The sequence below is a fragment of the Petaurus breviceps genome, unplaced genomic scaffold (genome assembly GCF_028583685.1).
Source record: "Petaurus breviceps papuanus isolate PSGF00001 unplaced genomic scaffold, PetGlider_PUasm1.0 180, whole genome shotgun sequence".
NCBI classification, from domain to species: Eukaryota; Metazoa; Chordata; class Mammalia; order Diprotodontia; family Petauridae; genus Petaurus; species Petaurus breviceps.
In genome coordinates, this window is record NW_027185782.1 from 4,861,078 (window position 1) to 4,887,689 (window position 26,612).

Consider the following 26,612-nt stretch of genomic DNA (forward strand, 5'->3'; position numbering starts at 1 on the left):
GTGTTGGATCCTAGAACCTTAGAATCTCAGAGATGGAAAGGACGGTAGGGTTCATGTGCTTCTGGCCGTCTTCTTCATTGTTCTCCCTATCTCTGTCGGCCTACCTCAGGAAGGTGAGAAGGTGATAAGAGTTCCTTTAAGCCCCGAGGCCTTCTCATGCTTGTCTCTCTCATTCCAACATCCCAGGAGAGTGGGGCATCATAGCCACTAACTTACTAACTGGAATTGGTCTTCCCTCAGGTATCCCATTACATTGTCTAGGCCTGGTTGTTATGGAGACCGGAACAGTCTTCCAGGGGTCCGCAGTTACGGCCGACGAGATCCTCATGAGCACTATGACGTTTATTGTTTTGCTCGGGAACTAAGAGGCAAGTATAAGACCTCTCAATTCCAGTCCAATACTTACTGCTGCCCACCCTAAGCCCACACCATGGCTTCCCACCCTGTGTCTTTCCTTCCCCCTACAACCCAGAGAGCCAAAGCAACCCACCAAGATCAGATATGGATTCTAACTCAGATTGCCCAGCCTCGCTGGGGTCCTTTGTACTGGAAACTTCTTCCTCTGCCACCTCCCATTCCTCCCCTTCCATCTGGCTCGCTTTGGGATGTCTGAGGGCACAGGATGACTTTTATCCTCCCATTCCTTCTGACAGGAGAAGTCTTCTACGTGTCACCACCCAGCCGACTCACGTTGTGGGGAGCCCGGGCTCAGTGCCAGAGTCAGGGAGCAGTTCTGGCCACTGTCGGGCACCTCTACTTGGCCTGGCAGGAGGGCCTTGACCAATGCGACCCAGGCTGGCTGGCAGATGGCAGTGTTCGTTACCCCATTCAGACACCCAGGCGGCGCTGTGGTGGTGAGGCTCCTGGGGTGCGGACCCTCTACAATTTCTCCAACCGTACAGGCTTTCCTGAACCCTCCATCAAGTTTGATGCTTACTGCTACCGAGGTATGCATTCATTCAACAAACATGACATTCTGCTAAGTGCTTGGGCTCCAGAGCCGAAATCATACCTACTCCAAGGACTCTGGGAGAGGGATTAGAAAGGGACATTAGGCAGTAGGGGATTACTGTAGCCCCAGGGCAGAGTCTTGCTTTCACTTTCCTTCTACCCCCACCCATTTCTCCTGAAGGAGCAACTTCCAGACATCTGCTCTAGTTTCCTGCAAGCTGATAGATTACTGGGGCTACAATCCATTATTTATTTGGCTGAAAGTTCTGAATTTCCTCTCTAGATGGGCTAATGATTTTCAACCTGTTCCCCTGATTCAAGCCTGGACCCTAAATCAAGACTGTGTCCCAATGCCATGAGCTAGCTCAGAAATATGTGATGTTGGTCACAGTTTAGGACCTGACCAGAGAGTACAGGTAGCTCATAGCAGCCCATCTCCGCTGCTATGAGCACAAACACCCCAACATCCATGAGCTTTGTCAGCTCTGTATCCAGTGGTCTACTGAGACAAAAGCCAGGGCTTCAGAGACTATCAGTAAGCCACTCAGCAAATGTTTATTATGCACCTATTATGTGATATTTCATCCTGAAGGTGATAGGGAATTACTGGAGTTTATTGAGTAGGTGTAACATGGCTAGTCCTGGAAGAAGAATTTGACAGCTGTGTTGAGGTTGTACTAGAATAAGGAGAGACTTGGGGCAGGCAGACCCACCAGTAACTATTACAACAGGCCAGAGGTGAGATGAGAGCTTGTCCAGGGTGGTGGCAGTGTCAGAGAAGAGAATAGGGCATATATAAGAGGTGTTATGAAGGTAAAATTTATAGGCCTTGGCAAGAGATTGGCTATGGAGAGTGAGAGGTAGTGAGCAGTTGAGGATGACACCTAGGTTGAGAACCTGGGGGACTGGAAGGGTGGTGGTACCCTCGACAGTAATAAAGAAGTTAGAAAGAAGGGAGGAATTGGTGGGGTGGGAAAGATAATGAATTCAGTTTTAGATATGTTGAGTTCAAGAATTCTATTGACTATCCAACTTGAGATGTCTAAGACTGGGTCTTGTCCACCTCAGGGAAAAGGGGAAAGGTTATAATTCCTCACCTTCTGCTTGTCCCATATGTAATGTCTTTCAGCAGTGATTGGAATAAAGGATAAGCAAACATCAGGCAAACTGGGAAATGTATGTCCATACAAGTTTCTAAGTTTCTCTGATCCTTTGTCCCAGTCACTTCTGGGAGGCCTGTTATGCCCAGAGCCACAGAATGTCTCAAGTGGCGATATTAGACCTTAGACTATAGAATGTCAGAGCTGATTTTACAGAGGGGGAAACTAAGGCCCAGAGAGAGGTGATTTGCCCAAAGTCACGCAGCAAGTGAGTGATAAACCAGGTCAAAGAATCTCCATGTCTTGATTACTGGTCCAGGCCTCGATGGTGATGAAGATGATGATAATAACAATATTAGCATTTACATAGAACTAGATACATAGATAGGTAAAGGTTTGCAAAGCATTTTACATACATTATCTCATTTGGTTCTTACAGCAACCCTGTGAGGTACTATTATTCTCATTTCACAGATAAGGAAACTGAGACAGAGAGAGGTTAAGTGACTTACCCAGAGTCATACAGCTACTAAGTATCTGAGGTGGGATTTGAACTCAGGTCTTTCTGACTCCAGATCCAGCAGTCTATCCACTGTCCCACCCAACTGCTCAACCTCTATCCCATGGAAGACATGTCTGCAACTTCCAGAAGCAAAAGAGTAGCTGAGGGGACCGTAGGTTCATAGATGAGAGTTGGAAGGGAGCCTGGACCTCCAATTTGCCCTGTTTACATCTTGCATGTGCATAGTTGTGTGTGTGTGGTCTCACCAATTAGATTTTTGCCTTTCTTTGTATCTCTAGCACTTAGCACAGGGCCTGGCACATAGTAGGCCCTTGACAAATGTCTATTGACTGAGTGGAGGCCATCTTATATAACTTCCCCATTTTATAGTGGAAGAAACTGAAGTTTCCTCGTGAAGGTTAAGTGACTTGCCCAAGGTCACACAGGTAATAAGGGACAGAGATAAGACTGGGGAAGTAGGTCTTTGTGTCTAGAGAAGTCAGTCCCTGGACAGGATGATCACCTTTCAGGGTTGGTGTGTCTAGAAGACAGCTGGCTTTGGGGACTGATCACTCTCTTTCCCCCTCACCCCTCAGCCCTGCTCTATCAGGTGTGGTTAAAGTATAATTAAGGTTTACGCTATGCCTTGTCCTGGCCCCCTAATAAAGGACATTCTGCCTTCTGAGAGACCCTCTACCTCCCCCATCCTTCCCCTCCTCTCATCTCCCAGCTGCCACCAAAAGAGAAATGAGCATGCAATACAATGAGGCCTTGGGGAGGGAGAGAACAGGCCATTACTTCCTCTAGCTCAGGGAAGCTGAGGTGCCACATGATCTCTTAGGTTCTTCCCAGCCCTGACACTCTAGTTTGAAAGGCCCTCAACGTTCTGACATCCTCTGTTCTAAAGGCCTTCTAGGCTCTGACATTCTGTATTCTAAGGGCCCTCCCAGCTCTAACATTCAGCGTTCTAAGGGCCCTCCCAGCCCTGACATCCTGTATTCTAAGGGCCCTCCCAGCCCTGACATTCAGTGTTCTAAGGGCCCTCCCAGCCCTGATACTCTGTGTTCTAAGGCCCCTCCCAGCTCTGACATTCAGTGTTCTAAGGGCCCTCCCAGCTCTGACATTCAGTGTTCTAAGGGCCCTCCCAGCTCTGACAACCTGTGTTCTAAGGGCCCTCCCAGCTCTGACAACCTGTGTTCTAAGGGCCCTCCCAGCTCTGACATTCAGTGTTTAAAGGCCCTCCCAAGCCCTGACACTCTGTGTTCTAAGGTCCTTTCCAGCTCTGACCTTGTACATTCTGAGAGTTCTCCTCACTGACCTCCCCTGACATTCCCTTCCATAGAATCCAAGCCCCAGGCTTCTTGCTGCTCCCCTTCTTCTCCCTTCCCCTACTTTCACCTCTCAGTAGCCAGCAAGCACCGTCTGCATAGCTCACATTCCCTATTTTTGGCTGGAACAGAACATATTGGGACAAGATATATTTATCCCCATCCCCGCCTGCCTTGGGGGATCCACAAGTTCTGTTCCTGACTGGGTTGTTTGGGGGAGGATTATTTGGGCTGAAGAAGAAAATACTGTCCCGTCCCCATCTTGTCCTCTCCCCTATCTACTCCCCCCACCCCCAATACGGCCCAGGCTTTCATTCCTGCATTCTTAGTTTCTAAAAAGGGTACCAACATCGCCCCAGTCACTGGATGGAAATGCTAGTGTTCCTTAGGACTTCTTCCTTTCCCCCACGCCCTACGTCCCACGTCCCGTCAGTCCCCAAATCTGTCAATTCTCCCTCTTCACCATCATTTTCATCCCTCCCTTCCTGCCCTTAAGGAGTCTCTGATCTTGTCCATAGCTAGGAAAAATCAGAGCTGCATCCATTGACTCCAAAAACAAAGCTTTCCAAAGTGGCTAGAACACCATGCTTGGGGTCAGAAAGACTTGAGTTCAAATCTAGTAAGTGCCTAGGCACTTGCTAGCTAGATGAGCCTGGGCAAGTCACTACCTCTATCTGCCTTAGTTTCCTCATATGTAAAATGGAAATATCACCTGCTTTACAAAGTTGTTGTGAGGGCTAAATGAAATTATAATTGTAAAGTGGTATGTTAATGTTAACAGTTATAACTGCTGAAGTCTTGGTATTCCTGATTCTCTTACAGCCCATCACCCCACATCTCCACCCAGGTACCGAGATAACCCTGCTGCTGATGGGGAGGACCTAGAGGCTCTGTCTGCAGAGGATCTGCCCATCACAGGCCAAGAGAATGTCTTACCCGTGGACTCCCAGGAACCTCTGGTGTTCAGTGGGGTCCCTGCTGATGAACAGTCCCAGGAGCCCTCCCTGCTTCCCAGTGAGGCTGGGTCTGGAAAGGCAGGGAGGACCCAAGTTCCATTCCCTGGGACACCTTCCTCGGTCACAGCCAGGTCCCAGGGATCAGAGGTGGCCAGACAAGAGGATCCATGGCTAAATATGGTAGACAGAACACCCGTGCCTGGAGGTTTCCAAACAGAGACAGTCTTCCCAGAGGGCACAGAGAGCCCACACTCAGCCATGGTAGGGACAGAAGGTGCCACCCAAAACCCCAGACCCACAGAGGACCTTAAAGCCAAGGGGACTGTGGCATCTGCCACTGAAATGGGAATGGAGTCTGATGCCCAACCAACAAGCAGCACTGCGGCAGCTCCAGTGGGCACCACAGGCAGGAGGAGGGGGCTGAATGGACGGTACTTCCAGCAGCAGCTTCTGGAGCAGGCAACCTCCAGGATGGGGTGGGGCATCAGAGCAGGCACAAGCCCCACTCCCCCAGTCACCAAGGAGGCCGGGAACCATGTGGAGTTGCCCCTAATCACAGCCACTAGGCCCATGCTGGGCCCCCAGAACACTCTGTCCAATGAGGTGGACAGACCCCACTCTAGTGAGTCTCTCACCCCAACCAGAGCCCTTGGAGGGGACCCTGCAGTTGGAATTCTCCAGAACCCCTCAAGGCTAACACTTTCCTAAGAAAGCCCTCTAGGCAGCACCCTTGGGAAACCCCAGGTCTAAAGGGGGAGTCACAATCTCAGTTATAAGGGAACTCAGAGGGCATCCAATCCAACCTGTCTGTACCTCAAAAAAATTTCTTTTTGGGGCGGCTAGGTGGTGCAGTGAATAGAGCACTGGCCCTGGAGTCAGGAGGACCTGAGTTCAAGTCCGACCTCAGATACTTAACACAAAACTAGCCTTATGACCTTGGGCAAGTCACTTACCTCCAATTGCCCTCCAAAAAAAACAACACAAAAAAAATCTCTTCTTCAGTGTTTCCAACAAGGGTCATCCAGCCTTTACCCAAAGACCCCAGTGAGAGAGAATGTACTACATCCTGAGCAGCCTGTTCCACTCTGGGAAAGCTCTAATTGTTAGAAGTCTTCCCCAGAAGCAAGCCCAAATTTGCCTTTTTGCAAATTTCACTAATTGTTCTGCCTGCTGAGGCCAAGCAGAAAAAAGCCCAGTTCCTCTTCTGATGACTGTTCTTCAGATAGTTGTTCAGGGACCCAGACCTCCCTTCCCCTTTCTTCCTCTTCCCCCAAGGCTTCTTCTCCATAGGCCAAACATGCCACTTTCTTCAGAGAGTCCTACCGCGACGTGGTCTGGAAACCCGCCACTATCCCAGGGCCCTTCCTCGGTAGCCCCTCCAGTTTCTCAGTGGCCTGTCTAAAGGCCAAGGGACCAGGCCACGTCAACTTCCCAAAGCCCAGAATGGCAGTGAGGGGGTCCTGCAGTGCCTTCAGCCCTCTATGTACCCCAGCAGCTATACTTTCTCGTAGAATGAAGAACAGGAGAGACATAACCCTGCCTGAGGGGAGGCCTCTTTCCAGAAGGGTTCTGAGAACATACAATGTCAGAAATGGGAGGAGCCTTCGATCATAGTCTAAAGAATGTCAGGGCTGGAAGGATTCCTTGAGATCATCCAGTCCAACCTTTTCATGCTACAGAGGAGGAGACTGAGGCCCAGAGGGAGGAAGTGAATGATCCATGTCATTTGGAAAAGCCTGGAAAGCCATGGTTGGATTAGATATAAAAGTGCTATCCTCTGTGCTGGCATTGTGTCTCTAAGGCAAAACCGTTCTTCTGCTCCTAGCTCTTTACTAATTTACAACATGACCTTGAGCAAGTCACTTTTCCACCTGTACTAAAAACTATATGGTCTCCAAGGTCCCTTCTAGCTCTGATATTCTCTGTTCTATCAAGCCTTTCTGTGCCCAAATTAAGTGGAGACTGAGAGATCCCTTTCCTGAGGGCATTTGTGCAGAGGGAACTTGCCTGGGGCAGTGGTGGGTGAGGTCAATGTAATCCAGATTGGTGGAGAAGCTGCTTCTATCTCCCAGCCCACCCTCCAGTGTCAGAGGATTTGACTTCTCAGGGGAGGGGTGGCAGCCCAGGCCCAGCTGATGCTTTATTTTTCCAACTAAAAATAAATGTTTTGTGGAGGTAGCTCATTAAAACTAGAATTGCAGATTGTAGCAAGCCATTAAGTTTTATAGGGGGAGCCATCAAGAGGACACTCAAGGGAGCAGGCACCTGCAGGGATATAGGGCTCACTTCATCAGCTTGTCATCTCCTTTTCAACCAGTCATGCCCCATGTGAACTGCAGTCTGGGCCTCCAGGCCCCCTCCCTGTCTCCCACCCACCACTTCAATGCCCTCTCCAACCACGTGGGTCAGGAAGCCTTGAGGCTTAAACCATCAGTCCAGATACCCCAGTTCTGCTACTTATCAGTAAGAGTTCTGGGCATGCCATTCTCTCTCTGGGCCTTTGTTTCCCCATCTGTAAATGAAAGAGTTGGGCCACACGGTCTCCAGGTTCCCTTCTAGCTCTGACATTCTATGCTCAAAGGCAATCTGGTGCAAAGAAAAGAGTATTGGTTTTAGAGTTGGGAGTCTGCTTGGAGCCCAGCTCTGCCACTTGTGACCTTAGACATTCACCGGCCCTCGTTTTCTTCATCTGTTAAATGAGGGGGGTTGAACTGGATGACCTGCAGCATCCCTTCCCCCTTCTAGGGCCTGTAGACCTGATATTCAGTGATCCTTCTGTGACCCCATGGGCTTATATAGTTCTTCCAGTACTCTGCCCATAATTTTATAGAGGGGAACTTGACTTTCCCTCCTCCCATTTGGGTAAAGTTGAGAGGGACCTGGGAGAAGAGGAAATCATGGAAGAATTTAGGTTCCTGGGGAGCTGAGGGACATCAGGGAAGGGTAGCTCTGAGAGAAACCCCATAGCTGGAAGAGGGGATCTCCCTTCCATGGCATTGGGCATAAGAAAGGAAATGCTTCTTTGTTCTTGGATTGGAGGGGGTGAAAGTGGTGGGTGGTAGAGGCTAAGATGCAGGTCTGGGAAAATGAAGCCCCATTCCCATAGCTAAGCCCTGAGGAAAGAGAAGCAATCGATGTTTCCCCCACCCCCAGATCCCTGCCCCATTCTGCCTTAGTTTACAGATGGTCTCAGTTCCCACCATAAAAGCCCACTTTGGAGCTGGGATTCAAGTGTCCTGAAAGCCGGCTCTCCCTTTCTCTTCCCTCCCTCCCAGTAGCCGGTGAGACCCCAGGGCAGCTCATCTCTACTCCCCACCCCCTTTCAACTACAGCTTACTGCTTCCATGGCAACCTGCAGGGGCTGGGATTGCTTGGTGCTTCTCCAGAGCTTCCAAAGCCAACCTTGGACTTCTCATGGCCCAGTCCCTGAGGTGGAAGCATTTTACCTGCCATGAGGAACCATAGAGACCAAAGGCCACAGCCCCAGAAAGGCAGCTGTTTAATCCTATTATTAAAAATAGTACAAATAACTCTCATTGTTATAGCACGGGAGTTCTTAACCTTTCCTGTGTCTGTGCTTTTAAAGGCATGAAATACAATACATAGGATTACAAAGGAAATTAAAAAATTAGAGAAAAGGAAGATGTAATTTTTTCCCATCCAAGTGCCCTGAAATCTATTCAGGGACCCTAAGGTAAGAACCCCTGCTATGGCACTTTCAGGTTTGAAAAAAAAAAAAACTCTCTTAAAAAAAAAAGCCCCAAGCCCAACTGAAGTAGTGCAAGGTTATTCCTATTACCATTTTACAAGAGAGGAAACTGAGGCTTAGAGAGATAAAAAGATGCCCAGTAACACAGAAGCACCAGGATTTCTTCCACTATGCCCTGTTGTCTGAATTGTGAGATCACCCTGTCCCCAGATCCCAGCTGGATTAAAAAGAGAGGGTGCTCCCAGGGATATGGCTGGGGTAGCATAGGAAGGGACTGGCCAAGAGGAAAATAGCTCCCTTGTGGTGGGGTCCCCCTGACTGACAACCCCAAGTTTTGCCTAGCTGGGCATCTCTACCTCTAACCTGCTGCATGGTATTTTTATTGTAGGCTCTTCAGGAATCCAGAGTGAGGGAAGCCCACTGAACCCCAACTCTGTGCCATCAGCAGCCCCCAAGAAAAAGGAAGATGCCTATCCTGGGAGTCAGGATGGCACCCAGTACCCCGAACAGGGAACCTCAGGACCCAACAAAGATCCCCACCTGGGCACAGAGCCAGGAGACCCTGAGGACTCTTCAGGGGAGGCCCATGGTGGCAGGGATATGCCTGTCCTGGCCATGCTCCGGGCCCCCAAGCCACCCTTAATGTCTCTGCCCACACCAACCCTGGACACTTATCTCTCTGTCAGTGCCAGAGATGACACGGGGCTGTCTCTGTATGGTGGAACCACAGCTGCCCCAGGAGTGCCCCACAGTCCTGTTTCCCCCTACACTAACTGGCCAATTGAAGGGAGAGACATCCCAGGAGGGACTGAGATTATGCCAGAGATAAATGGGACTGAGCCACCTGCACCATCCACATTCCCTGGCCCCAAGCCCCAGGATAAAGGAGATCTAAGGACTGATTCCTGGTCCCTGACTATAGGGTGGGACAGCCAACAGCTTGAGCAAGGCCAAGAGGTTAGCCCAACTGAATATGCCAGACCCCGTGAGGCCTTGGGGCTAGGGACCACCACACCAAATGGAGAAGACACCCCCTCCCCAAGTCCAGGATCTGGTCTGTTGTTGCATCAGGACTTACCTGCCCAACTTGAGACACGGGAAGAGTCTAGAGGAATGGAGAAGTTTGATTTCTATACATCCATTCCTTCTCCTACTCTAGTTCTAGGAAGCCAGAGCCTACAGCCCAGGCCTGACCCTGAAGAATGGACCAGGACCAGTGAGCCTAAGTCCCAAGAGAAGTCTAAGCTAGCAACCTCCTCCCCTCAGCCAGCTTCTGAAGCTGGGCAGTCCCTGGAGCTGCCCTCCACTACCATGGAACCAGCCAGCTCAGCCTCCCCCCAGGAAGGGAGCCCCTTGGGAGAAGTAGTCTTTTTACCCTGGACACCAGGAGCCTCAACCTTGGCCAAGAAAGACTGGGCCACCCCTGTCACCCCAGAGCCAGAGGGAGATGACATCTCTGGAGAAGGGCAGAAGGGAACTTTGTGGGAGGCCTCCCGGACCCGGGTTCCCTTACTGCCTGACCTACTGGAAGAAAGAGAGCCAACCAGAGATACTACCCTTCACATACAAAGGCCCAGCATTCAGGTCCTAGAGATTCCTGACCCCCAGGAGATTGGACCAAGCTCTGCTTTGGACGCAGGAGCTCAGGTTCTCGGAGAGGCTGGGAGTGGAGAGGAGGCATCGATAATGGGAGAATTGGAAAGTGGATCATGGGCTGGGGAGAGTAAGCAGAGCAGTGAGGAAGGTAAGTACCAAACCAGAGGCAGAAACAAGGGTGACCCTCCCCAGAGGCAGGCAGCAAGCTCTGTGTGACGGGCCCTAGGGATGTAGGAGGAGGAGCCCATCTGTGACTAGCGTTTGGTCAGAGTCCATCATTCTCTGGGCCTCTTTTGCCCAGCTCTAGCAAGGTGCGCTTTCTGTGTTATTGGTGTTTGTGATTCATTCATGCTACAGCTCACAGCACTTTGTAACCAGAAAGGGCCATATGAATGTCAATCACCATGAACCCTCTGATATATTAGCCTCCAATTACCTACCACAGCATGGAAGTAATGCTGGGCTCTCAAAGGCTAGACCAGCACAGCATAAGCCCTGATCAAGAACAGGGAGTGGACCTGTCACTTTGTTGACACAAGGAATTGCCTGGTGAGAAAACTCTTTTTTTGGGTTTTGTTTTGTTTTTATTTGTAAGAGAAAACTCTTTTAACCAATACAGTTCAGCACTTTTTCTGTAATTGAATCTTAGGTGCTTAGAACAGAGGCTAAGTGACTTGTCCAGTTCCATAGAGAGCAGCTAGATGGCGCTGCATTGGATAGCCAGGCCTGAAGTTAGGAAGACTCATCTTCCTGAGTTCAAATGTGGCCTCAGGCACTTATTAGCTGGGTGACCCTGGGCAAGTCATTTAACCTTGTTTACCTCAGTTTCCTCTCTGTAAAATGAGCTGGAGAAGGAAATGGCCAACCACTCCAGTGTCTTTGCCAAGAAAACTCCAAATGAGGTCACAAAAAGTTAGATACAATTGAAACGGTGGAGCAACCACCAATTCCACAGGGTCAGGGCTTCAGCCTTTGTCTTCCTGTCTTCATGGCTGGCTCCCTATCTACTATGCCACACTATAAGTTCTGGCAGATCCTGAAAGTTTTGAGTAATGGATGGTATGTGCTATGTCCAAGAAACAGCCCCTAGCTAAGTTCAGAGAGGTTCACCACCAGAAAGGTGAACTCCAAGTGATGGCATTTTTTTTAAACCATATAAGTTCATGAAATTATCTGCTAAGGAATGGAGAAGTTTTGGTCCAGTTCTGGTAGAGAGACTATCTACACTGATATGACCTTAGGTTCTTTAATATGGATGTATGAGCTTTGGCAATCAAGAAGTGAGTTGGATTCTGAGTAAGCCCTAGGGTTCTGGCCAGTGATCCCACTCTCTAAGCCCCAGGATCCTAAGCTCTTTTAGTCATTTCACTAAGGTCTCATTATTCATGATGTTCATCTTTGGAACTATAGGCCACCCTATCTCAGGTTCTCTTTTATTCTGGACCATCAAAGACCAGGAGAGCCTGATCTAGAGACTTAGACCATGAATAGAACTAGATTCCCACATATTGGCCTCATCGCAAATAGGTTTGTGTTTTTTAGCTGGTGAGGTTAGATTCCATGATGAACTTACTGATCAGTCTGCCTTCCAAGGGGTGGGACACCAACCTAAAGGAGGTATTGGGTCCTTATATATTTCTTCTTTGCAGTCACTGCTACTGGAAAGAGCTCAAGTCAAGGGCTGGTAATCAGGAGACTTGAGTTCTAGCTCTAGGATTTTTTCTGGGTTTTTTTAAAGCTAATTTCTTCTAATCAACAAAAATCTGCCTTCTTTCTATTTGGTCCATTCTAATTTTCAGGGAGTTTGTTGCTTGGGCAAGGTTTTGAACCTCTTGTGCCGAGTTGCTAATTCCTTTTCCAATTCTTTCTTCCATCTCTTATTTTCTTTTTTTTCCATCTAGTACTCTCATTTCATTTATAAAAAATACTTTAAACCCTTTAAAAAAAACCGCTTGCTTCATCTCTTCCAGGAATTCTAGTTGAATTTGTGCCCAAGCTGTGATTTTCTTTGAGGCTTTGCTTTTAGATATTTTGGAGTCATTCTCTTCTGGGTTTATGTCTTGAGCAGCCCTGTCACCATAATAGCTTTTTTTATGATGGGATTCTTTTTTTGTTTGCTCAGTTATCCAGCCTGCTTCCTGACTTTTTCAAGGATCTGCTCACTTTTGGAGGGAATATCTGGGTTGGTACTACTGCTGTTTTCTTGGAGTATTGAGCATTTTGTCATTCTAGGATCTCAGGGACAGCTTAGGCTGGAGACCTGGAAATGTTCATTTCTCCCATTTGTCTGATCTAGTGCAAGCTTGATCACTGTCTCTTTGATTTGAACTTTGCAAGTTGCCAAACCAGGCTTGGTCTGAGCAACAAGCCTATGGGCTTGTTTCCTCTGGAGATTCAGTAAGACTGCTGTTAAATTCAGCCACTATCAATCAGCCAGCTGGAAAGCTTTACTGGTTCATAGTGACAGAACTAGTCTTTCCTTTGGTTTTGGATTCCTTCCTTGCTTATTCCTCTGTAGGCTTCAAACTGGGCTAAAGGTTGAATCTGAGACCCAGCTTTGCTCCTGGGGTCTAAGCCACACTACTGTTGTTTGCTTATGAACTTGCTTTTCACTCAGTATACAGCCTAGGGACTTGCAACAGCTGATCACCTTGGAACACCATTCCTGTGCACATGGCCCTTCCTCAGTATGCCTTGGATCTATGAGTTGGAACTAGGTAGCGAGTAGCAAAGCTGCCAATTGGCATCTACCCTGTGCCTTGCATGAGGTCAAGGCACCAAGATTGGGACCTTGTCTTGCTCGAGTACACAATTTCTGTCTTCCTTCAGCCCTTGGGCACTGGAATGTTTCATATAGGTTTGCACTCCCAGTCAAACCTTGACTCCATCATCCACAGTCTTCTCTATTTATCTCTCTGCCAACCTGGGCCAGAAAAATGACTCATCATGATTTTGTCTTGGATTTCCTAGTCAGGATTCAGTCTGATGTGTTTTCTAGATCTGTTTGGCAGAATTTTGTTGGGAGGAGTTTCTCAATTTACTTATTCCTGCTGCTTTGCCATCTTGGCTCTGCCTCTGCAGCCCCCCTTCTAGTCCTTTCCTCACTGTGTGACCTTCCACGTGTTATTTTCCCTGTCTGAGTCTTACTTTCCTTATTTTGTGGTTCAGATGTTTTAATTTTGGGGAGAAAATTGGAGGTCTCTAAAGCTTAGAGTTCCTGAGGCCCTTTGCCATGACATTGACTATTGGGTGGCAGATTGACAACATCCAAGCAGGGAGAGGTCTCTCCCTCCACACCACAGGGTTCATTTTTATAGGATACTAAATCTCAGAACTAAAAGTTACCTCAGGGGGGATCTAGTCCCACCGCCTACTCAGCATAGGAATTCTCTACACAGTATCTCTAACATCCAAGTTCTAGTTACAAGGAATTCAGCATCTCACAAAGGCAGTCCATTTGGAATCCCAGAATCCCAAAGTGGGAAGGACACTCAGAGGTCATCGATATATGGACTGCTCTCCAGTCCCCTTGCAATGAGGCTTTCCTATGGATGGTCTCTGCTTTTTTATTACCCATCCTAAAAAAGTTACCTAGAACTGTACAGAATGCTCTAGGTGTAGTATAACCGAGGAAAAATACATATGGCCAAATTGGAAGTTTCTCTGTTTTGTAGATCTGAATGTGACCTAGGTAGCTGGAAGGGTTGTAGTACCCTCAGTAGTGATAGGGGGAAGATTTAGGAGAAAAGATAATAAATTCCATTTGGGACATGTTGAGTTGAAGGTGTCTAAAGGACATCCACTTTGAGATGTCCAATAGATAGTTGGAGATGTGATACTGAAGGTAAGCAGAGAGATTAGGGCTGGATAAATAGACATAAGAATCATCTTCAGGAGTGAGACAGGAGTGACTGGGAGATAGTGGCAGAGGGCATCTGGATAATGTGAGATGAGGAAAAGGGGAGAAGAGGGAGATCTCAGCAAATGGCTCCATTTTTTTTTTCCCCAGTGAAATATGAAGCAAAATTTTCAGTTAAGAAGGTGGAAAGAGAAGAGCCAGGGGAGTTTTGGAGAGAGATTTTTTAAAGTTTGGAAGAGCCCTGTGGTAAATGAGATAGTGAATTGATTAGGGAGGTGAAAACAAGATTGCCTTGCAATGGTGAGGGCCCAGTTGAGATTATATTACCAAGTTGTAACAGGCCTAGTCAACATGCTTTCATGATTTCCTTCACCTTCATTCAGCAGCATCCATCCCACATCTCTCCATCTTGTCCAGATGAGAGACTTCATCAAATGCTTTACTAAAATACAGGTATCTACAGCATTTCCCTGATCTATCAAAAGGCATTTATTAAGTAGCTACAATATACTACCAGGCATTGGGCTAAACGCTGGAGATACAAAGAAGGGCAACAAACAAACAAAAAACTAATCCCTCTTGTCAAGGAGCTCACAGTCTAAAGGGGGAAACACCATGAAAACAACCGTGTACAAACAAGCTACATACCTGGAGGTCATCAACAAATCACTGCATAGGAGGAATCAGGAAAGGCTTCTTATAGAAGGTAGGATTTTAGCTGGAACTCAAAGGAAGTTAGGGAAGTCAGGAGGTAGAGATGAGGAGGGAGAGAATTCTGGACACCAGAGACAGACAGACAATGAAAACACTCGGGAGTCTGGAGATGGAGTGTCTTGTATGAGGAAAAGCCAGGAGGCCAGTGTCACTGGCTTGGAGAATACATGGAGGGAGTAAGGTGTTAGAAAGGTAGAAGGGAACCAGGTTATAAAGGGCTTTGAACAATGAACAGGAGATTTTATATTTGATCCTTGAGGTGACAGGGAGTCACTGGAGTTTAATTGAGCAGGGGGTTACTGACATGCTAACTAGGGAAAAAATTAAAAAGGGAATGAGGCTAACCTAACAGGACCTGTTCTCAATGAAATTCTATTTTTTTTTCTTTTTGGAAGGGAGGGTAGGGCAGTTGGGATTAAGTGACTTGCCCAAGGTCATACAGCTAGTTTGTGTGTTATGTGTCTGAGGCCAGATTTGAACTCAGGTCCTCCTGACTCCAGGACCAGTGATCTATTAACTGCACCACCTAGCCACCCCTCTCAATGAAATTCTAGTGACTCAGTGATCATCACTTCCTTTTCAAATTGGTCATTCTTCATACCTTTAATAATATGCTCTAGAATTTATAAGATAGAGAAGTCAAGCTCAACCTGCCAGCAGTTTTAAGATTCACTCTCCCTTCTTTCGTAAATTAGGACAACCTTTGTCCTTGTCCAGTCCTCTTCTGCTCTCGAAGATTTTTCATAAATTACTGACAGTGACTCAGCAGTCACACCCTCTAGCTCTCTCTGTACGAAGGGCTGTACTTCATTTGTCAAGGCCTGAGGGGTTGGACTTTTCAAGGGCAACTAGCAGACTTAGGAGCCTGATGGAGCGGAAAAAGGCCTGGCTGGATCTGGAAGTCAGAGGACCTGAGGTCAAATTTGGGCATGTGTGTCCTTGGGTCAGTTGCAACCTCTCTGGGTCTCAGTTTCCTCCCCTGTAAAATGAGGGGGTTGGACTCTATGATCTCTAAAATCTCTTTAATCTAGGATCCTACTATCTCTTTAGTTATCTTGAGGATTAACTCCGTATTAGTCGTTTTTGTTCTACCCTTTCTAGTCCAAAAAGCATTTTCCTTAGCAGAGCAAACAGAAGTCAAATAAGGATTGGGCAGCTCTGCCTTCTCACTGTAGCCTATAATTATCATCCTTTCCCTTCTGAACAATGGTCACATCTTTTCTTTGATCTCCTTTATTCCCAATATAGGAGGGGAAAAAAAGCCTTCCAACCCTTTTAAAATGTCTTTAGCTTTCCGCCAGCCTCAGCTCATTCTTAGCTGTAGCACCCCTGACAGTGGTCTTACGAGACAGGGGCACAATTTTGTATTCATCCTCTATTACCTGTCCTTGTCCTCACCCTCTTGGTGTGTGTTTTAACAATCGAAGTAGGTCAGTGAGTTTTCTGTGTACACACACCGGTGTTTTTTCTGTCTCCTCAGAATGGTTTCTCTTTGTATCTTCAGAATTTCATTCTTGAGTTTCTCATCCCTCCTGCAATGACTTTTCCTGTAGGATTTTAGTTCATGGGATCCTGACTCTCTTTGAACCCTTTGAAGGTGTTCCAGGGGTGCATAACAAGCTATGCTCAACTTCCCTTTCCTTCTTTATCATAAAATCCTAAGATTCAGTGGTCCCTCTCCTCCAAGGCTCCCCTCTTTGCTACTTCAGCACCTAATTCCTCCTAATTATAGAAGATTAGGTCTAGAATAGAACCCCTTCCTCTTAGCGCCTACATCTTTTGAAGGATGAAATTAGCATTATGGCAAGCCAAGAATTTAATAGCTGCTGTGCTGTAGGCAAAAAGAGAACTCAAGCAGATGTTTGGATGATTGATAACCAAGTTTCGTGCCACTGTCCCAGATTTGTGATCTGTTTTCTGATGCTTCATCTCTTTCCTTTTCCTGTCCCTATGACGCTGTCTCTTCTATTGCTGCTCACTCAAATGCTCTTGCCCCATGCTGGCTTACCCCTTCTGCATCCTAGATTTCCCTACACAAATATCTGATGTCCTCTTAATGTGCAATGTTATTGCACCATTCCTATTATCCATTCTCTTCCTTTTCAATAACATACCTCCTTCCAGAGCTCTGTTTCTGGCATGGTTTTCATACTACGAAGTCTCAGTGATAGTTATGAGGTCTAATTTTTCCCTTTATATTAGGATCTCTGATTTGTCCTACTTTTTTTGAGGGGGGAAGGCAAGGCAATTGGGGTTAAGTGGATTGCCCAAGGTCTCACAGCTAGTAATATCTTACTTTTTAAAAAACCACTTTGTATTTTGAGTATGGACATCTGAGGCTGTGGTTTTTATTGCTAGTTCTTTTTTCATATTTTATCTCCTACAGATTTCTGGACAATTCTATTGCTTTTCTTCCCCATTATGGTATCCCTCCCTGCTCCTTTTCAGCTCACAGTCATTTTGATCAGATTTGCCCAACAACGGGCAAATGCACTCTTACCAGCCCTTGCTAAAACTCTTATTTCTGATCAGAAGCTTCTTATTTCTGACTTTTAAACTGTGCTCCAGAAATCCAAATCTTGTCCTTAGATACTATCTTCTTAACTGGCTGTTTACTTTCTAAATCTGCCTTTCTCTTCAGAAGTCCTTGCCTTTGATAAGGAAGGTAAACACCATTTGTGGCACATGATTCCTAACAATGTTTTCCTAGCATACTTCTGGTAGAATCACTGTGCCTGTGTCAGTCACCAAAATCAGGTAGTAGTCATAAGGTCTGAAGGGTATTAAGAAAGTCTTTATCATTTATTAAGCATTTACTGTGTGCCAAAGGATGGCATATTTGGAGTTAGCAGATCTGGGTTCAAATCCTTATTTAGCCACTTACTACATGTATGACTGTAAGCAAGTCACTTAACCTCCCTCAGCCTCCATTTCCTCATTTGTAAAGTGAGGTCCCTTCTAGCTTCCAAGCTATGACCCTACGTCCCTCAACTGGAGTCACCAGCCCCCACTACTATTCTGTTTATCTTCAGACTCTTACTGGCAGATCTCTCACTGGAAGCTCCACATAATGAATCCTTGGAGGGTGAGTATCTCATAGGGTCCATTTCCCTCTTCTTTGGGGAGAGCCCCATAGCTATTACTTTGTTCCAAGTGTTCTGTGATCATTCTTCCTTTTCTTTTCTGCGTCTCATTCTTCTGTCCTCTCATCTTTTGACACTAGACAGGATTCCCCTCTGCCTCTCCATATCATCTTTGTTCTTTGCTTTTATGTTGAAATCCTTCTTTGGGTTTTTATGGAAACCCTTCATTCTCTTCCTGATAACCTGAAAAATCAGAGAGGCATTCCTCAATTCCCTTTGAATTCTCTTTCAAGACAAAGACCAAGTATAGATAACAATTATTTGTCTTCCATGCTAATGAACTCTGAAATAACTCTTACCTTATCACAATCTGTTGTCACTGCACTTCTTCCTTGGTCTTGTAATCCCCAAACCTGTTCTTTGTCCTTACTAAAACCTCCAATCTCTTCATCTCTCAGATCTTTTTCAGACCATCACCACTATCTCTCCTCCATTCTCAATCTTGACCCATCAGTGAACCAATTCAATTCTATGTAGTCTTTTCTTGAGTACTTTGCCTTCTTGCCTTACTGTTGCCCTGCCAAGCCTCAGCCCTGTATTACTCCCACCATCACTTTTACTTATGTGTTGCTGAACAAAGGGGAAAAAAAAATCACAAAATCATGCTGATGGGGTCCACTACAAATTTGTTACATAATCTCAACTGGGCCTCTACTAAGGCCAGGCAATCCTTTTACAGCACCCTCATTGACTCACTATCCCACTCCCCACCTCACTTTTCCAAACCCTTTAACCCCTCCTCAAACTTCCCATCACTCTCTCTCACATACCCCACCCCACTCAGGTGAGAGCTTTGCGTGTTTCACTGAAAAAAATGAGGCCATTCTAGGAGAGCTCATTCTTCTCCCTCCCTCATCTTCCACCCCTCAGATACCTTCTGCCATAATCTCCCCATTCACCCATCTCGCATAATGAGGTAGTCCTTCTCCTTGCCAAGGCAAACCTCTCCACATGCATACATCATCTCTATTCTTTCATTTAAATATGCTCATGTGTCTGGTCATTTTCAAGAAAACCCCATTTGTTCCCTCCCTGCTAAGCTATTTTCCTTCCTGTATCTTTCTGCTCTTTTGTGGCTAACCTTCCTGGGAAGGCTGTCTGCAATGGCTGTCTCCACTTCCTTTCTTCTCACCCTCCTCTTAGCCTTTTGTAGTCTGGCGTCTGTCCTCATCATTCAACTAAACTCTTCTTTCCAAAGTTGCTGGTGATTTTTTCATTCTCAAATCCAACGGCCTTTCCTCAATCCTCATTCTTCTTGGCCTCTCTGCAGCCTTTGATACTGTCAATAACCCCAGCTCAATATTCTCTTCTCTCTAGGTTTCCATGTTACTGTTTTCTCCTGGTTCTCCTCTTACCTCTTGGACCACTCCTTATCAGTCTCCTTTGTTGGATCTTAGTCTAGGTCAGGGACGGGAACCTGTGGCAGGTTCCCCACCCGGGTGTAGGTCATGCCTCCCAACTCTAGGTGTCCTCCAAGGCTCTGCCCTGGGCCCTGTTCTCTTCTCTCTGTGTGCTGTTTTGCTTGGTTTCAGCCATCATCTCTATGCAGATGATTGTCAGATCAGATTCTATCTAATCTCTGTCCTGACTGCCATTCTCCAATATTATATTACCTAATAGACAAATTGAACCAGATGCCCCAAACTGAACTCATTATTTTTTTCCTCCACACCCTCTCCACTTCTTAACTTCCCCATTATTGTCCAGGGTATCACCATCGTCCCAGTCATCTAGACTTACAACCTGTGTCTCATCCTCAATGCTTCACTCTTGCCCCTGTATCTAATCCATCGTCAATTCTTTCCATTTCTGCCTTCACAGCATCTCCCCCGTTTCCACCACCCTGGTACGCATCCTCATCACCTCGCCCTTGAACTAGGCAATAACCTGCTGGCCCTCTCCCTGCCCCAAGTCTCTCCTCCAGACTCTAGTCCTCTCTACATTCAGATGTCAAAGTGATCTTCCTAAAGTGAAGTCTAACCCTGCTAGTGGACCTGTTGGATAAATCCCAGTGGTTCCTTATTGACTCAGAATCAAATATAAAATCCTCTGGCCTTCAAATCCCTTCATAACCGGGCTTCTCCCTCCTTTCTGGTCTTCTTACACTTTATTCCATCTACTCTGCTATCCAGTGACAATGGCCTCCTTGTTGCTGCTCAAACAGTCCATTCCATATCCCTACCCCAAGCATTTTCCCTGGCTGTCTCCTAGTCCTGGAAATCTCTCCCTCCTCATCTCCGTCTCCTGACGTCCCTGACTTCTTTCGAGTCTCAGCTAAAGGGCCAGCTCTACAAGAAACCTTTCCCAGTCCTTAATGTGATGCCTTCCCTTTGAGTCTATCTATAATTTACCCTGTCTATCTTGTTTGCACAGAGCTGCTTACATGGTGTTTCTCCCGTTAGATTGCAAGTTCCTTGAAATCAGGGCCTTTCTTTGTATCCTGGTGTGTTTAGCACAGTGCCTAGTACATAGTAGGTGCTTAATAAATGCTTGTTGACTTGACAACTTGACTCTGGTCAAAAGACAAACATTATTCATTCTCTGCAGTTAATTGTAAAATTCTCCTTGCTCTCTATATTTGCTGGAAGCAAGAGCCTCAGACCTTTGTTATTCTCTCTAGTCATTCTTGTGATAAATCCCCCCTGGGGAATTATGGTACCAATGCCCGTGGTTCTAGATTTTTGAGATCTTTTTTGATCCTGTTCGATCCTCTCTTTCACCAGGTTAGCTCTTCTTTTCAGCTTTGTCATTGACAATTTTCATAACCACACCGTTTATGATAGATAGCTATGTGACCTTGAGCAAATCGCTTAAACTACTCTGGCCCTCACCTGTAAGATGGCGGGACTAGAGGACCTCTAAAGCCTCTTCTAGCCCAAAATCTATCATTCAGTGATGTGCTTCAAGTAAGTCATTGGTTACGATGTAGGACAGATCCCTGCGGCACTCTGCTTGAGACCTGCCTCCAAGTTAACTTTGCTTCATTAATAACTGCCCTTTAGGTCCATTTCCAAAGCCTCCTAACTGTATAATCATCTAGTCCACATCTTTCCATCTCATTCCCAAGGCCCATTGGTAGTATCGCCTCTAATGAAGTTTATCTGAGGCACAGATGATACCATTTGAAGACTTTTTCTGACTTTGTGAAATGCCTTGTTGGCGTGTATAGTATAAAAACTGTGTTGTGGTCCTCTTTGGGAGAACGGAAACGTTTGCTTGGCTTTAGTCCTGTGGCAGCCCTCCACTACCTTTCAGAGGTCACCGGCATCAGCTCAGCCATCACCACTGCCAATTCTTTCAGAGCTCTGGGAAATAATGCGTCTGAGCCGGGTGATCTGAACAGTCTGTTCTTGAGCAGTTCTGTTTGCTAGGAAGTTCTTGCCTGCACGAAGCTGTAACTGTATCTGTTATCCTCCTCTGCCCCTCTTCCCACTGGTTCTCATTCTGCCCACAAGCACCACGTGCACCCATCTACTTCCTCCTCTAAGCTGGCAATTATTAGAGTCATTTAGCTTCACCTGGGAAAGTACAATTCCAGAATGGGATGGACACCCCCACCCCGATTCATGTCTCCCTGTCTTTGAAGGGGTGATGGCCGTCTTCTCGTGCCAGGACCATCAGTCTGAGTCCAGAGATGATGGGCCCCACAGTCAGGAGTCCAGGGGTTTTGATCACTGCTCACCTCACAGGCCTATGTTTGGGACAAGGACCTGTTGGGGAAGGAGAACCGACTGCTTAAAACCACAACTCAGCCCACCTCTCCACTCTTCTGGAGCCAGCAGGCAGCCTCTTGTCGTCATGGCAACTGTAGGAGAGTCTTGGCGCTAAGCTTGGATGGGCATGGTAAAGTTCTCTCCCTGCCTAGCCCCCACAACCTAGAATGAAGGCTCAGTTAATCATCATTAAAGCCTCCAATATAATCTTATTTAAAGCTTTCAAGCCCCACCCTACTCAGAATTATTGAGGGGCAGGGAGGGGGTGGAGGTAGGGGGGCAGTCCTTAAGTTCACCAAGGGCTGGATTTGCATTTTTCTGTCCAAATAGGTATTCCTCTGGTGTGTAGCATTCAGACCTTGAGTTTGAAGCCCCCAAGGGTCCATGTCTCCTTCTTCCCTTCAGAGTGGAGATTCGTTGGGAACAGAGGTCATACATCTTAATTAATCCATCTAATCTAACTCCATGAGGGCAGGGCCTGGGCCTACCCCTTAGACCAGGGACTCCTTGAGGGCAGGGGCTGTGTCACTCTCTCAGACAAGGAGCTTACTAGGGACAGAGGTGTGTTTCTCCCTCAAGCTACAGACAACCATATTTTTTCTAGGTATGTTCTGTTACCATGAACAGAAACAAGTTTTCCCCTTCCCCACCCCCCACCCAACACACACACACACACACACACACACACACACACACACCAATCCTTATCTCTCAGGCTTCAGGCTTGTGCAGAGAGATGACAGTCACACTTTCCTCTCAAGAATAGCTCTGGGCATAAATCATTCAGTGGTGGGTCAGAGCACTGTCAGTGTCTAAATGCTACTCTCCCTAGGGTTCAGTAGACAGATAGTTCCTCTTTCTGCATCTTCATTTCTTCCTCCTCCTTGAGTTTCCTGGGGTGAATGGATCATGAGACCTAGGACTCTGGAATCCCAGCCCAAGACTCCTGCCAACCAGCTTGGCCAAATGTTCTATGCATTTCATAGGCAAGAAAATTAGATGCAGATGGTCCCAGCAGTGATGAATTATTTGGGGAGGAGGCCATAATCTGACCCAAAATCATAGCATTAAAGAATAGCAGAATTGAAAGGGACTGTACAACATGGAACGTCAAATGTTAGAACCGTAAATCATCTTAAAACAGAACACCAAATATTAGTGCTAGAAGGGGCCGTAAATCATTCGTTCAGTTAATTCAACAAACATTCATTAAGCAATTTCTCTGTTCAGAGCCCTGTGGTACCATGTTTCCCCGATAATAAGACACTGTCTTATTATTTTTTTTGGACAGAAAAACACCAGAGGGCTTATTTTCAGGGGAGGGCTTATTTTAATGAACATTGACAGCAATTTTAATAAACAGGTAAATGTGAACAAAAAAAATGTACCAGCAAGCAAATCACTGGGGAAGAACAGGATGACGCGCTCACTGCTGCAGCTCTGATTGGATGCAGCTCGGAGTGCTGCGTGCGTTTCGGGGGAGGGGGGGGAGAGACGGTGCATACAGAGGGTACCGTAATGTAGCATGTAGCACAGGGGATCACCTTCACTACAGTAGCAATCTCGATAGGGCTTATTTTCGGGGGAGGGCTTATTTTAGAGGAATCTTACACAGTAAGGGGAGGGCTTATTTTCGGGATAGGTCTTATTATCGGGGAAACACGGTAGGTTCTAGATGAGTTATAGTATCCTGATAGGATACTAACATGACTCTCTCTAAAGTCACCAGTAACCTTACCATCATCAAATCCAATGGACCTTTTTGAAAACCTCATCATTCTGTAATTTTTTCCACTTTTTAGCACCCCCTCTGACTGAATATTCAATTCTTCTTTGCTTTCAGGAGCAGCACTTTCTTTTTTTAAAATGATATTTTGTTTTCCCAATTACACGTAAAGACAATTTTAAACATTCATTTTTTTATAAAATTTTTAGTTCCAAATGTTTTCCTTCCCTCCTTCCCTTCCCTCCCCCCTCCATACGACAGTAAGCAATTTGATAAAGGTTATATATGTGTAATCATGTAAAACATATTTCCATATTAGCCATGATGTGAAAGAAGAAATAATTTGCAAAAAGTTATAGTTAGAAGTCACACGCTCTCTTTTTTCTCCTCCTGCCTCTATGTCCTCTACCACTTGGTTTCTGTTGTTTCTTCCAGACCCATTAAAGTGTCTATTTACCAAAGTTCTGTCCTTGACCCCTTTTTTCCTCCATCTATAGAGTCTCCCTTGGCAATCACTTTTATTCCTATATCTTCAATTACCACCTCTCTGCTGACGACTGCCAAATCTACAATGTGTGTAGTCATGACCTCTCTTCTGAACTCCAGACCTACATTTCCAACTAACAGTGCAGGACATCTCCACCCAGATGTCTCACCAGCACCTCAAATTCAACATGCTCAAAACTGAGCTCTTCCTGTGTCCTGAACCTGTTCTTCCTCCAACTTGACTATTTCCATCAGCAAAACTGCCATTCATGTGGTCTTGTGTATCCCTAATCTTTAAGTTATTACTGACACTTCCCTTTGCCTCCTCCCGTCTCACACCCAGTTACCAAGTCCTATCAATTCCATTTCTCCAATATCACTTACATCCCTTCTCTCTCTGCTGTTCCCATAGCCACCATTCCAGTGCATCCCCATCACCTCCTAATAAAAGTTTTCATACCTCTACTCATTTCCCCCTCCATCTAATCCTTCATCCTGCTGTAAAGAAATTTGTTTTAATGCATAATTCAAGCCACATCATTCCTCTGCTGAAAAATTTTCTGTGGCTCCCTATTGCTTCTGAATAAAAGTCACTCTTTGCATTCAAGACCTTCTAAAATGTATTATCTTTTTTTTGTTTTTCCCCCTGATTAATAGTATTTTTTCCAATTACACGTGAAGATAATTTTCGACATTCACTTTTATAAGATTTTAATTTCCAAATTTTTCTCCCTGCCTCCTCTCCCCCTCCCCAAGACAGGAAGCAATCTGATATAGATTATACATGTACAAATATTTTAAATATATTTCCACATTAGTCATGTTGTGAAAGAAGGATCAGAATAAAAGGGGAAAACCACAAGAAAGAAAAAAGAAAAAAAGTAAAAATAGTATATGCTTCAGTCTATATTCACACTTCATAGTTCTTTCTCTGGATGTGGATAACATTTTCCTTCATGAGTCTTTTGGGAATTATCTTGGATCGTTGTATTGCTGAGAAGAGCTAAGCCAGGGGTGAGGAATCTGCAGCCTCAAGGCCATATGGCCTTCTAGATCCTTGGATGCAGCCTTTGAGTCTAAGTTTTACTGAACAAATCCTTTTATTAAGGAGATTTGTTTGTGAGATTTGGATTTAGTCAAAGGGTCACACTTGAGGACCTAGAGGGCCTCATGTGGCCTTGAAGCTGCGGGTTCCCCACTCTTGACTAAGTCTAATAAAGTCGGTCATAGCACAATGTTGCTTTTACTGTGTACAGTGTTTTCTTGGTTCTGTTCACTTCACTCAGCATCAGTTCATGTAAGTCTTTTCAGGTTTTTCTGAAATCCATCTGCTCATCATTTCTTATGGAACAATAGTATTGCATTACATTCATGTATGGCAACTTGTTGGGACAATCACCAATTGATGGACATCCTCACAACTAAAATGGATTATCTTAACAACCTTATCATGCATTATTCCCCTGCATACACTCTTTGTTACAGCCAAACTGTACAAGTTGATGACACTTCCCCTCTCAAAAACAAAAACCCCAAAACATGCCATGTACTCCTAGACTCCCATGCTTCTGCCCAGTCTGTTCCCCAGGCTTCAAGTGCCCCTTCTCCTCAACTTTGCCTAACTTTCTTTTAAAAGCCAACACAAAAATCCACATCTTTCATTGTCTTCCCTGCTTTCCCTGGTTCTAACACTGCTCTTCAAACTTCACATAGCACTTTGTTTTGTAAAACTCTCTAACGAACTTATCAATCCTATGCTGTAATATAGCTAGCTATCTGTCTTACTCTTTACTAGTCCATACTCTCCATAAGGGCAGGTCTTGTATCTTAGTTAAATTTTGCATCTTTCCCAGGACGAGCAGAGAGCTCTGCAAACCATAGACTCTTTTGGTGTTGGTATTGTTGTTCTGAAGGCAATTGGGGTTAAGTGACTCTCCCGTCAGACGTCCAGCAAGTGTCTGAGGTCACATTGGAATTCAGGTCCTCCAGACTCCAGGCCCAGAGCTCTACCCATTATACCACCAGCTGCCCCACCATAGGCTCTTAATAAATGCTATGGCTTAGTGACTGATGGACTATGAAAGTACGTTGGTCACAGATTTTGAATTGGAAGGCAATTTAGAAGTAATATAATCCAATACCTTCATTTTACAAAAGAGGAAACTTAGGCCCAGAGAAGTTAAGTGGCTTTCCCAAAGTGATAGAGAGTGAGTTAAGATAATTCAAAGTTATAAACAGAGGAGACTGGTTGAATGGGGGATGGGGGAGGTGGGTGCTACTGACAAAAACTGTCTGATTGGAAGGAGGAATAAGTCTAAGTAGAAAGGTAATGACTGGATCAAGCTGAATTTGAGATGCTGTTGGTACATCTGTGTAGCCACTTCTTGAAGGTGGTTGGAGATGGGAGTCTGGAGCTCACCTGAGATGAAAAATTGAGATTAGGGAGTCATCTGTGAAAGAGTTGAGGGTCTAAGCTATGGGAATGGATGAGTTTGCCAAAGAAGAAAGTACAGAAAGGAGAGACCCAGGACAGATCTTCCGGAAACATACTCATTGATAGGAGTTGGAGAAGTAGGAGGAGAAGCTCCAGAATGTGGTGTCTCTGGAGTCAGACCCTTAAAGAGGTAGGAAGGAGTCCAGTCAAAGGCTCAGGTAGAGGGATGAGCTTTAGTAAGGAGAACTTAGAGTGTCAGAGCTGGAAGGGACCCTAGAACACAGAATGTCAGAGGTGGGAGGGAACTTAGAACATAGAATGTGACAGCTAGGAGGGTCATTAATATATAGAGATTGTCAAAGCTGGGAGGAAACTTGGAACACAGAATGTCAGAG

At 45.9% G+C, this 26,612-nt stretch overlaps 1 protein-coding gene across 2 annotated transcripts in view; it reads left to right on the forward strand.

Moving 5' to 3' along the window:
• Positions 1-26,612, forward strand: part of NCAN (neurocan) — a 70,045-nt gene that overhangs the window by 19,974 nt on the left and 23,459 nt on the right. For both annotated transcript variants that reach the window (XM_069086896.1, XM_069086897.1), the window contains exons 5-8: positions 241-368; positions 654-947; positions 4,704-5,459; positions 8,935-10,290. In XM_069086896.1, coding sequence (XP_068942997.1) covers positions 241-368; positions 654-947; positions 4,704-5,459; positions 8,935-10,290 — 2,534 coding nt within the window. The remainder of the gene's footprint in view (positions 1-240; positions 369-653; positions 948-4,703; positions 5,460-8,934; positions 10,291-26,612) is intronic.